Source organism: Schistocerca nitens, chromosome 1, assembly GCF_023898315.1.
Source record: "Schistocerca nitens isolate TAMUIC-IGC-003100 chromosome 1, iqSchNite1.1, whole genome shotgun sequence".
Lineage (NCBI taxonomy): Eukaryota > Metazoa > Arthropoda > Insecta > Orthoptera > Acrididae > Schistocerca > Schistocerca nitens.
This window is the reverse complement of record NC_064614.1, coordinates 569,467,438-569,480,705: the sequence shown is the minus strand read 5'-3', so window position 1 is coordinate 569,480,705 and position 13,268 is coordinate 569,467,438. Positions and strand designations below refer to the sequence as shown.

The window sequence follows — 13,268 nt, the reverse complement described above, 5'->3', positions numbered from 1 at the left end:
GCTTTGCACCCTCCCAGACATTTTAGAACTACTAGTGACAGTTTCTTTCATTTTTTATCATCACGGAAAGGTTATCCAGCAAGGAATGATATAAGATGCAGACAGAGGTACAAGATGAAACTTCCTGGCAGATTAAAACTGTGTTCCAGACCGAGACTCAGACCCTTTCATGAGCAAATGCACTCCTGATTCAGCTACCCAAGCATGACTCATGACTTATCCTCACAGCTTTAAGTTCACCAGTACTTAATCTCCTACCTTCCAGGCTTCACAGAAGTTCTCCTGTGACCGTTGCAAGACTAGCACTCCTGGAAGAGAGGATATTGCAAAGACATGGCTAAGCAACAGCCTGGGGCTTGTTTCCAGAATTAAATTTTCACTCTGCAGGTAGGGAGGTAGGAGACGAGGTATTAGAGGAGTTAAAACTGTGAGGATGGGTTATGAGTCATACCTGAGTTGCTCAGTTTGTAGATAACTTGCCGACAAATGTCCTGAGTTTGAGCCTCGATCCAGTATAAAGTTTTCATCTTCCAAGAAGATGCAGAGTGAAAATTTCATTCCAGAGATACGAACTTTTGACACTCAGATCTGCATTTTTATCAGAATAATGAAAGTTCTGCCTCCAATGGTTATGAATAATTATTCCAATACATGTATGGTATACAGCTAAGCATTATTGTGCATCTGATGAATGTTTTCAAAAACATGGTTATACTGACTGCGGCACACAATTCTACGACACATTTGTGTAAATAATATTGGATTTGGGCATGCATTTTATAATCAACACTCACTGCCTGCCGCAAAAACACAATACTTATGATCTATGTTCCAATACATTGTCACAGCATTGTCTTTTTTGACAACATGAGTACTTTTACTCCACAGACTTGCTTTTCATTTTACTTATCAAGGACCACATCAATGTCCCATTCCTCACTAACAACATGATCCAACAATTTGTAACTATGAAACTTAAAACTGTGTGCCCGACCGAGACTCGAACTCGGGACCTTTGCCTTTCACGGGCAAGTGCTCTACCATCTGAGCTACCGAAGCACGACTCACGCCCGGTACTCTCAGCTTTACTTCTGCCAGTACCTCGTCTCCTACCTTCCAAACTTTACAGAAGCTCTCCTGCGAACCTGCAGAACTAGCACTCCTGAAAGAAAGGATATTGCGGAGACATGGCTTAGCCACAGCCTGGGGGATATTTCCAAAATGAGATTTTCACTCTGCAGCGGCGTGTGCTCTGATATGAAACTTCCTGGCAGATTAGACGAGATACTGGCAGAAGTAAAGCTGTGAGTACCGGGCGTGAGTCATGCTTCGGTAGCTCAGATGGTAGAGCACTTACCCGCGAAAGGCAAAGGTCCCGAGTTCGAGTCTCGGTCGGGCACACAGTTTTAATCTGCCAGGAAGTTTCATATCAGCGCACACTCCGCTGCAGAGTGAAAATCTCATTCTGGAAACATCCCCCAGGCTGTGGCTAAGCCATGTCTCCGCAATATCCTTTCTGTCAGGAGTGCTACTTCTGCAGGTTCGCAGGAGAGCTTCTGTAAAGTTTGGAAGGTAGGAGACCAGGTACTGGCAGAAGTAAAGCTGTGAGTACCGGGCGTGAGTCGTGCTTCGGTAGCTCAGATGGTAGAGCACTTGCCCGCGAAAGGCAAAGGTCCCGAGTTCGAGTCTCGGTCGGGCACACAGTTTTAATCTGCCAGGAAGTTTCATATCAGCGCACACTCCGCTGCAGAGTGAAAATCTCATTCTGGAAACATCCCCCAGGCTGTGGCTAAGCCATGTCTCCGCAATATCCTTTCTTTCAGGAGTGCTAATTCTGCAGGTTCGCAGGAGAGCTTCTGTAAAATTTGGAAGGTAGGAGACCAGGTACTGGCAGAAGTAAAGCTGTGAGTACAGGGCGTGAGTCGTGCTTCGGTAGCTCAGATGGTAGAGCACTTGCCCGCGAAAGGCAAAGGTCCCGAGTTCGAGTCTCGGTCGGGCACACAGTTTTAATCTGCCAGGAAGTTTCATATCAGCGCACACTCCGCTGCAGAGTGAAAATCTCATTCTGGAAACATCCCCCAGGCTGTGGCTAAGCCATGTCTCCGCAATATCCTTTCTTTCAGGAGTACTAGTTCTGCAGGTTCACAGGAGAGCTTCTGTAAAATTTGGAATGTAGGAGACCAGGTACTGGCAGAAGTAAAGCTGATAAGTGGAACACAGTATATTCTCTCAATCTGTCCTACCCAATTCTCACTCACTTCTGATAGCACTTAACATACATTTTTATATACTCAATTAAAAGTTCACATCCATTTACGGACTAATGAGCCACTAAATACCTCGTCCTTGTAAATCTCTGATATTTGATGAAAATTTCTGTTTATCACGTATTTTACATATTTTTTGGTTCATATTCACAAAGACACAATCATTACACATTGCTCAAACCTACATGTAAATAGTGTATAGTTCTTGCCAAAACATTCACTTCTGTGTGGCAAATGCCCAAAATGGCAATCCTACTGTAGTCTCTCATGTTTCTTCAGTTGTATTAGCATCACTGATCTATTCTTCTTGAATCTTTTTGAGGTGATTTAGAACAAGGGATGGTAATCTCAGTCTGAATGGGAATACTGCCACTGAAATCAATACACTCCATATGACCTACCAAATACAAATTACAAGCATTCATTGGATTGGGGAAATTAAAGAAAAATCTTAGATATTCAAAAAGAATCAAGAACAAAGATTTCTCAAAATAAACAGTTTTTGAGATACAAAAAAATTAATTAAATAGAAACACACAAACACACACACACACACACACACACACACACACACACACACACACAGTGTAGTTCTGATTCATGGTTGATCCATTATTTAAGTACAAACTAGATTCAGAAAGTTTTGTGAGTGGCACATGAATAAATTGATTATTACCTGCATCAGGCTTACATTCCCTGGATTATAATCATCTGGGGATGTTTTTGTATGAACTAGCAAGAGATGAGGATAATATTCTACTAGCTCATCATCAGCATTGAAGACTGTTGTTGAAGGTTTGAGCATCTCTGCTGTCTGTATAAACCTAGAAATATAAAAATCAGTACTGCACTAGAGGTATAAGAAAATATTAACTGAAACATTTAATTTTCATTTATAATGATAAATACACTGTTCTGAAAAACTTAAGGACGAGATAGATAAAGTAACATAACACACTAATTATTTTCTGGAAATGAACAAAAGTTTTCGAGTATGCTGCCAGAAGTCTTCCAGTCATGTACGGATAGCTGGGTGTCACATGGTGTGAGATGGACGTGTGTCCACGTGTGACTACAGCACCAAATGGGGCTGGTCCCACAACACAAGGCAGATGAAGGAATGGGAAAAGACAATGGGTGTAAATTAGTGAGAGGTTTTGGTGCACTGGGGTAGTGTTCTTAACTACAACATTGCCCGGAGACAACATATGGATGACTTCATGTGGGGAAGAATCATAGAAAATTGGTCACAATAAATTCCATGGTATACAGTCACTGTAAAGAAACTTCTAAAGAACCAGAGATTACTGCATAATAGATGTAAAACAAAGTGTATGGCTACAGATAGAGATATGCTGAATGAAATGCATTTGGCTGCCAAGAAAGCAATGCATGAACCTTTGTATGACTACCATAGCAGAATATTGTCAAATGATCTTTCATAAAAGCTGAAGAAACTCTGGTCATATGTAAAGGCTATTAGTGGCACTAAAGTTAGTGTCAATACACTCTCAGACAAGGCAGGAACTGAGATTGAGGGTACCAAAGTAAAAGCAGAAATACTTAATTCTGTTTCTAAATGTTCCTTTACAAAAGAAAATCCAGGAGAATTGCCCCAATTTAATCCTCATAGCAGTGATAAATGACTGAAACAAGTGTTTGTGTCAGTGGCATTGAGCAACAGCCAAAATCATTAAAATTGAGCAAAAGCTCCAAGGCCTGACATAATTCCTATCAGATTCTATACTGAATTTTTGCCCATGATAGCCCCTCTTTTAAATATAATCTGAAATGACCCAAGGTAAAGAACCACTTATGTGCAGGGTGGGTTGCGGCAACGAATCATGGCGAGGGTGCAGCCATTGTTATCTCACAAAAACAACATCATGAAGTTAAACATTTCATTGAGATACATGTTAGTACATTCGCAGCACTGCAATGTGGCAGCGATGCCCCCTTTTGCACTTGGCATGGTTTACTCTTGTTGTGCTGCAATTGCCAGCTTTTGGCCAAGAAGCTGACGGTGATGTCTGTATCCATGAATGCTGATGCCCAGAAGCCCACTTGGCAGCAGGTGCCCTAGACAGGGCAAGGTGTGGCTTCTCGCAAAAGGTGCCAATGGCATAGAAGCCTGCTGGGACTCTTGCAGGGGATCACAGCCTCCAGGAGAGGAACTTGCCCCTGCGAGTGAAGGGGCAAGGTGCCAGGTTACCCCCACCAGTATAGGAGTGTGGCAGCTGTACCACCACGAACTCAATCTGCTGTCCCCCAGGGCAGGAGACTGGCTGCTGCTGAAGTAAGCCTGGAGGCAGCTCACCTATAGAAGGCACCACGAGTAGTGAGGACGACTTGTGCTAGAAGACAGTCTGGGAGTGGCGGAAGCTCAAACTTGGGATGGCTGTTAGCTCACCCATTGCACTTTGGTACCTAGCATAGTCCTCTCATCATAGTAGCTGCTGCAGGATGATACCTCTGTGAGGATTGAAGCTTATTTATACTGGTCGTGTCAATGTACAGCTTCCAGCCACAAACGAATTACAAATCTGTGGTTTGACAGAGTAAAAACTGCTTGACCCATCCTTCAAGAGCCTCTCCTCTGCATCAACAGGATTAGTGCTCAGGCTGGTGTGCCTTGCAGTGCACAAACAGCCTCAATTCTGCAGCCAGCATATCAACGCTATGGCGTCAGCTGGCTGCTTATGGCTTCTTCAATTGTTGTGTCTGAGCTGCCATTTTCCACAGCAATGCCCAAAAAATTATGATGGCACTACAAATCTGTTGCAGATGCCTTGAACAAAAAACTGTGTCCTGTAGTTGGAAAAAAATACAGGTCACACCCATTTGCTAGAAAGGTAGCAGAAACGATCCACAAAACAACCATCCCACATCTTTGACATCTGTTTACTGTGACATCTTAGAACATATTCTGTGCTCAAACATAATGAGGAATCTGGAACAAATGAGCTCTTCCATGGCAATAACAACTCAGACTTTTCAAAGATGATCAGTTTTCTACAACAAAGTACTATCTGTAAGAAGGTGCATAAATATTCAGTCAGATCTTGATAAGATTTCAAAGTGGTGCAAAGATTGGAAACTTGCTTTAAAGGTTCAGAAATGCAAAACTGTCCACTTCACAAAATGAAAAACATAGTATCCTATGACTATAATATGAATGAGTCACTGCTGGAACTGGTCAACTCATACAGATAGCTGGGTGTAACACTTTCTAGGATGCAAAACGGAACAGTAACATAGGTTCAGTCACAGGTATAGCAGGTGCCACACTTCGGTTTATTGGCAGAATACTACGGAAATGCAAACAGTCTACAGATGAAATTGCTTACAAATCACTTCTGCAACCCATCCTAGAATACCACTCAAGTACGTGGGACCCATACCAAATAGGACTAGCAAGGGATACTGAATATATACAAAGGGCAGCAGGAATTGTCATAGGTTTCTTTCACCCGTGGGAGAGTGTCACAGAGATGCTGAGGAAACTGAATTGGTAGATTCTTGAAAATATATGTATACTTTCGCTCCGGTAGGGATTGTGAGGACAAGATCAGACTAATTCCAGCACATATGGATACAGCTATTCTTCCTGCACTCCATATGAGAATGGAATTGGAAAAAGCTGTAATAACTGCTACAGTGGGATGTACTCTCTGCCATGCACTTCACAGTGTTTTGTAGAGTACATAAGTAGCTGTAAATGTATGACTTCTTAGTCTTTCCCAGCATAATAAGTCTTGAAAGTCTCAGAGGATTTGGGTTTGCTGCTGAGTCCTAAAATCAAATCGATTCAATATTTTGGCAATCCAACTGTTCATCATCTTCAGGACAATGCTGCTGCTGCCGCTTCTGAGTGCCACCGAGAACTGATCAGTTCTCAGTGGGACCCCACAGCAGCAGCAGCAGCATTATCCTGAAGACGATGAACAGTTGGATCACTGAGTATTGGATCGAGTTAATTTTAGGATCCGTCAGTAAACCCAAAGAGACTTTCAAAAGCTGTGGATGTAGATTTAGTTTCACACAAGGGGCTTTTATTAAATCTGTGCTGATTCTTTGAGAGAAGTCCGTTTTTCTCCAGGAACCTCATGATGTTTGTGCTTAGAATATGTGCTAGGAGCAGCAAACACTTTGATATCAGAGCTGTTGCTCTGTAATCCTGTGTATCTAGTTTTTACCTTTTTTTGTAAACATGATTGACCTGAGTTCTTTTTCAGTCACATTGAGTATGGTTCGTCTTAATCAGAACATCATTTATTCTGTTAGTATGAGATTGGTGCATAACTTCACTCTGTTTTTAGTTTTGCATGTTGGTATTCTGGCTGCTATGAATTTATTTATCAATTGTAGTTCACTGTTGCTATTTTGGTTTACATATTGTCATTTTGTCACCTGGAGATAGTGAGTGGAGCTATGGATGCTAGAAAATGGAGAGCCAAATAGAGAAATCACAATATTTCTGCGTATTTTTCTATTTGAGTTCAATAGAGGAGTGACAGCAGCGGAGACAGCCAGAAACATTTGTGCTGTGTATAAGGATACTGTTACTGGAAAGAGAGCATGGCAAGGAAATGGTTTACTCATTTTGAGGAGGAGCATTTTGACATTAGCGGCTCCATGTTCAGAAGACCTTCACAGTTTGATGAAGATCATTTAAACACATTAATCCACAATTATCCACATCATTGTACTTGAGAACTGACAAATGTGATAAATCCGCCATTGTGTGTCATCTGCATGCAATGAGAATGGCTCAAAAATTGGGTGCATGGGTGGCGCATGCTCTAAGCCAAAATCACAAAAATCTGTGGGTGGTCATATGTGCACCTCTGTTTGTGCATTATTAACTGGCTTGTGGACAATACCGACCATTCCTATCTTGTACCATTACTGGTGACGAGAAATGGTGTCTTTAGGCTAACATAAGGAAAAGAAAGAATGGTTGAGCCCAAACAAAGCAGCAACTACCTGCACAAAGACCTGTGAACATCCACAAAAGATAATGTTATGCATCTGGTGAAACAGCAATGGTGTGTTGTACTATTAAATGTTTCCCCAAGAAGTAACCATCACTGCTGACATTTACTGTCAATAACTGAGACATCTTACAGACGCAATCCAAGAACAATGAGTAGGAAGACTGCGTGAAGTGATGCTACTCCATGATAACACCTGCCTGAATTTGGCTAGACCAATGAAAACCACTATGCAGGAGTCTGGTTGGGAAGTCATTCCACACCCACTTTATTCATCTGATCTTAGGCTCCATGATTTTCACCTTTTCCACATTCTATCAAACAATCTTCAAGGAACTTCCTTTCCAGATGAAAATGCTCCCCAAACATGACTTGATGAGTTCTTGCCTCAGAACCATGTGATTTGTACAGTCACAGAATCAAAAACTTACCTCAGTGTTGTAAACAGTGAAAGAGAATATATTATTCATGACTAAAGTCTCTGTCATGTGTATTAAACTTATAGAAAAAAAACTATGAACTTATGCACAAACTCAATATAATATTGTATTTGCGCACCAAGATTAAGATTAATGCTCTTAGGCAGCAATATAGATTGCTATTGTGGTGAGTAAGAAAGCAGTACACACAACTGGAATGATGGTTGCTAGGCTGGCAATACCATATGGTGCTGAAAGTATGCCAGTGGTATGGAAAGACTATGCGACTCGTGATGGTGAATATAACTTGGTAAGTCTAAATGTTGGGGAGCCATCGAGACTTATGTGCGGTGCTGCTACCTTTCTTAGAGAGTGACAGTTATTGAACCACACGAAAAAATGTAAATTAGTTACAAACTACGGTGTGCACATGCTATTCAACATGTAAACAACACTATACATATTCAGATTTTGGTTATGACATGTTCAATATGCCTGCCATCATTGGTGATAATTGGTGCAGACAAATAGCGAAATTCTGCATGACCCGCTGAAGTGTCAGAACATCAATGCCGTCAATGACCTCCTGAATGGCGGTTTACAGCTCAGCAGTGGTTTTGGGGTTATTGAAGTACACCTTGTCTTTAATATAGCCCCACAACATGGAGACATGTGTTCAGATCCGGAGAATAGGCAGCCAATCAAGGCCCATGCCAGTGGCCTCTGAGTGCCCCAGAGCCAGAATGCGGTTCCAGAAGTGCTCCTCTAGGACATCATCAAACACTTTTCTGCTTTGATGGAGTTGACCTCCGTCTTGCATGAACTACATCTTGTCGAAATCACCGCCACTTTGGATAATGGGGCTGAAATCATCTACCAAAACCTTCATGTACTATTTGGTAGTCACCATGCCATCAAGGAATATCACACTGATTATTCCATGACTGGACACTGCACACCACACAGCCACCCGTTGAGTGTGAAGAGACTTCTCGATCGTGAAATGCGAATTCTCAGCCCCCAGACGCCAATTTTGCTGTTGACTAACCCATCCAAATGAAAGCAGGCTTAATTGCTAAACCAAACCATACGCAAGTGCATAATAATTCCCATCATTCCTCATGGTCAACCATGCAGTTTTTTATTTCATAAAGTTCAATAATTGTCACCCTGTATGTTAAATGTTGTTGGAAACCAATACTGACATAATAATTGTTACGTGCAGTCCTAAAGTGATTAAAGCTTTGCTTCTATATTTTTATTATGCAGTAAACTATATTAAGAAGCAAATGATATTTAATATTCTACCAACAATGTACAAATAATTCCTAAGTTATGCAAAGTTTACTAGAGCTTTCTATTGCAAACCAGGCATTTAAGTCAGCAATAGGAGATCTGATATCTGTCTCTCCAGTAGGGAGGGGGGCATTCCCCAATTTTCCATTATCTTCGAGATTAACTGTAACAAACTGTGTCATTTTGTTATATTTTTACAGTGTGTGTTAATAAATGCAGCAAAATGGCATTCCGGAATATTATTTAAAGTAAAGTACTGACCTGATTCCTATTAATAGTCACATAAGCAGACTTTGCATCTCTGATTGACTCCAATCCACTATAAGATTTGCTTTGGGAGGCTACATCTTTAAGAACAATGCACAGATTACGTGGGAAGAAGTCCTACATGACAATTCACTAAGGTAACTCAGGGAAGATTAGCCTTAAAACTTCTGGTTCCAGGTGAATAACACTGACCAGTTCCACTGTACATTGTCTCTGTCACCTCCTACAGACATGTAGTTAAACTGAGAATTATTTACAGAGGTTTAGCATGATTGGGGGATCCTGCAACACAGCACTGACTTCAGGAATAATTTTCAAAACATCTATCTTTAGGATAGGGGATGTGTTTTTAAAATACTTATGCTGAAGATAAGAAATACGAAAAGTGTCACAATACATTGGAAAGTTAGGACTGTACAAGAAGTGAACTTTGAATTAAAAGTGAATGTAATAGATGGCTTGCAGGCAGAAACACAAAAAAATAATGGCATGTGTCACGGAGTATAGTACGTTCATGTTGCGAAAAATTTAAGTTCATGTGCAAGGGTTATGAACATTTTGTGGATGAAATATCATGAACAATCATCATGAAGGCAACATGAAGAAGAAGACAGATAGCAGCAGCAGATGTGGTGAAGCCAGTCATGGACCCTGAGGTAAGAATCACATTTTGTAGAGACATCATGGAAGGTAGTTCAAAGTCAATGAAGAGTCACATGGGGGTGCACATGAGGCACATAATGCAGAGAGCCGGCATGCAGGCATGGTGCCGACACATCCTGAACCAGCTACTCCACCCAGAAGGTGCAAAAACTTACTGAAAGCGAGTCAAGGATCATATTAGTCACAAGAGGGGATTAAATTATTAGAATTAGATACTGTGGCATATGCTCTTACTCGGAAGATCTAAGAGGCAAAGGGGACACAGGATGAGTGATTTAGAGTAAACTGAGGAACAGGATGGCAGAAGAAACCGTAGACTCTACAGAAAACATTGCTGAAGCATGTACTCAGCTAGTGAGTGATGGAAAGGAAACTAACAAAAAAAGAAGGCATAAACAGTAACTCGCAGGAAATGTTACAAGCTCTTACGAGTGAAAAATTGACAAAATAGAATCATCTACCAGGAAGACTAACAATAAATTGGAAGATCTTTTAGGGACACTTAACAGCAAATCTGATGAAATAAGAAGGGATATCAAAGATAATAATGACGCAGTTTCTCAGGATACGAGCAGCAAATTGAACAAAATGGCAGCACTTCTCACAGGGGAAAAATCTTCAAGGGAATACTAACAGTAAAATACATAACATGATTGAAGAGCTTATTAAGAAAACTATCAAAGAGTTTACAGCATTAAATGAAAGGATTTAATGGCTTCATGGAGGAACAAAAATAGTTACTAATGAGTTATCCAATAAAATAAGTTCAGTGATGTCTTTCTAATTAAACTTAGTACAGATAAGATAAATTTAGAAATTCTTTAAAACCTACTTTCAGTGCGGAGACAGAGAAATGTGAAAAGACAGTCTCTGAAATTCATAATTAGATACACACAGCTAAATCCCCACTATTTGTCAAAATACACTCCTGGAAATTGAAATAAGAACACCGTGAATTCATTGTCCCAGGAAGGGGAAACTTTATTGACACATTCCTGGGGTCAGATACATCACATGATCACACTGACACAACCACAGGCACATAGACACAGGCAACAGAGCATGCACAATGTCGGCACTAGTACAGTGTATATCCACCTTTCGCAGCAATGCAGGCTGCTATTCTCCCATGGAGACGATCGTAGAGATGCTGGATGTAGTCCTGTGGAACGGCTTGCCATGCCATTTCCACCTGGCGCCTCAGTTGGACCAGCGTTCTTGCTGGACGTGCAGACCGCGTGAGACGACGCTTCATCCAGTCCCAAACATGCTCAATGGGGGACAGATCCGGAGATCTTGCTGGCCAGGGTAGTTGACTTACACCTTCTAGAGCACGTTGGGTGGCAGGGGATACATGCGGACGTGCATTGTCCTGTTGGAACAGCAAGTTCCCTTGCCGGTCTAGGAATGGTAGAACGATGGGTTAGATGACGGTTTGGATGTACCGTGCACTATTCAGTGTCCCCTCGACGATCACCAGTGGTGTACGGCCAGTGTAGGAGATCGCTCCCCACACCATGATGCCGGGTGTTGGCCCTGTGTGCCTCGGTCGTATGCAGTCCTGATTGTGGCGCTCACCTGCACGGCGCCAAACACGCATATGACCATCATTGGCACCAAGGCAGAAGCGACTCTCATCGCTGAAGACGACACATCTCCATTCGTCCCTCCATTCACGCCTGTCGCGACACCACTGGAGGCGGGCTGCACGATGTTGGGGCGTGAGCGGAAGACGGCCTAACGGTGTGCGGGACCGTAGCCCAGCTTCATGGAGACGGTTGCGAATGGTCCTCGCCGATACCCCAGGAGCAACAGTGTCCCTAATTTGCTGGGAAGTGGCGGTGCGGTCCCCTACGGCACTGCGTAGGATCCTACGGTCTTGGCGTGCATAGGTGCGTCGCTGTGGTCCGGTCCCAGGTCGACGGGCACGTGCACCTTCCGCCGACCACTGGCAACAACATCGATGTACTGTGGAGACCTCACGCCCCACATGTTGAGCAATTCGGCGGTACATCCACCCGGCCTCCCGCATGCCCACTATACGCCCTCGCTCAAAGTCCGTCAACTGCACATACGGTTCACGTCCACGCTGTCGCGGCATGCTACCAGTGTTAAAGACTGCGATGGAGCTCCGTATGCCACGGCAAACTGGCTGACACTGACGGCGGCGGTGCACAAATGCTGCGCAGCTAGCGCCATTCGACGGCCAACACCGTGGTTCCTGGTGTGTCCGCTGTGCCGTGCGTGTGATCATTGCTTGTACAGCCCTCTCGCAGTGTCCGGAGCAAGTATGGTGGGTCTGACACACCGGTGTCAATGTGTTCTTTTTTCCATTTCCAGGAGTGTAGATTCACTTCAAAATTTTGTTGATAGTAACACAAAGGAGATATTTGAGAAGGTAAATGGTATTCAGCAAGAGGTCAGTGATTTTGCTAACAGTGGCACTGATATTACTGCTGAAAACATAGAGAAGAAATTAGATTAAAAAATAAGAAGTATGGTCATAGCAAGTAGTAATACTACTGGAATGTTGTCAATGGGAGCTACTAGAGTGTGTACTTTCCACAACTTTGTTGCAAAAAGGAAATTACAGGAACTTTTATTAAACAATTTAACAGATTATTACCAGAGGAATGGATGGTAGGAGGAAGGTAGGGCGTTTTATCACTCGGTTGGAAGGTGACACTCTGTCTTGGGGAATGCCAGGAGGCGATACTTGCCACTCCTGGAGAGGGAGAGGGGGGGGAGAGAGAGAGAGAGAGAGAGAGAGAGAGAGAGAGAGAGAGAATACTGGTTGAGTAGTACTTAAGGTAATGTCTAAAACAGCATTTTTCAGGGAAGAAACTACTCAAATAGTGGGTACATACATAATGTTGGAGGAAAGAGTAAAATAGTAAAGAGAAAAGTGTTATTCAAAGTGATGAGTTTGGAAACATTGATGGAGTGATGGAGGTTTCTGCCACGGGTGTATCAGATCCATGTGTAGGTTCTTATCATAGGAATAGATCTGCTGGTAAATCACGTGGCTATTACAGATTTTGAAAGAGGTAACGTGACCACGACAGTAAGTGGTACCAGAAATGAGATAAACTTCTCCTACTCAAAGTTCACACTCACGTAGAACTTTTTGGGCATCATATTCACCATTGACTGAAGAAATTATTTATTTCACAGCCTTTGGACCATTTTCAAGTGGTATAGCAAAAGAGTTTGCTTCGAAATAAATAATTTCTACACTCAATGGTGAATACAATGTTCAGAGACAGAGACAGAGAAAGGGGGGGGGGGGGGGGGGAGACGAGATAAAAATAAAATTTGTTAATTAAAAATACTTCATGAAGAACCACTTGTTAGATGTTACT

At 42.4% G+C, this 13,268-nt stretch overlaps 1 protein-coding gene across 2 annotated transcripts in view; it reads right to left on the bottom strand.

Moving 5' to 3' along the window:
- The window catches only part of LOC126254853 (nonsense-mediated mRNA decay factor SMG9), a 127,621-nt gene that overhangs the window by 42,884 nt on the left and 71,469 nt on the right, over positions 1-13,268 (bottom strand). For both annotated transcript variants that reach the window (XM_049955345.1, XM_049955344.1), the window contains one exon: positions 2,944-3,091. In XM_049955345.1, coding sequence (XP_049811302.1) covers positions 2,944-3,091 — 148 coding nt within the window. The remainder of the gene's footprint in view (positions 1-2,943; positions 3,092-13,268) is intronic.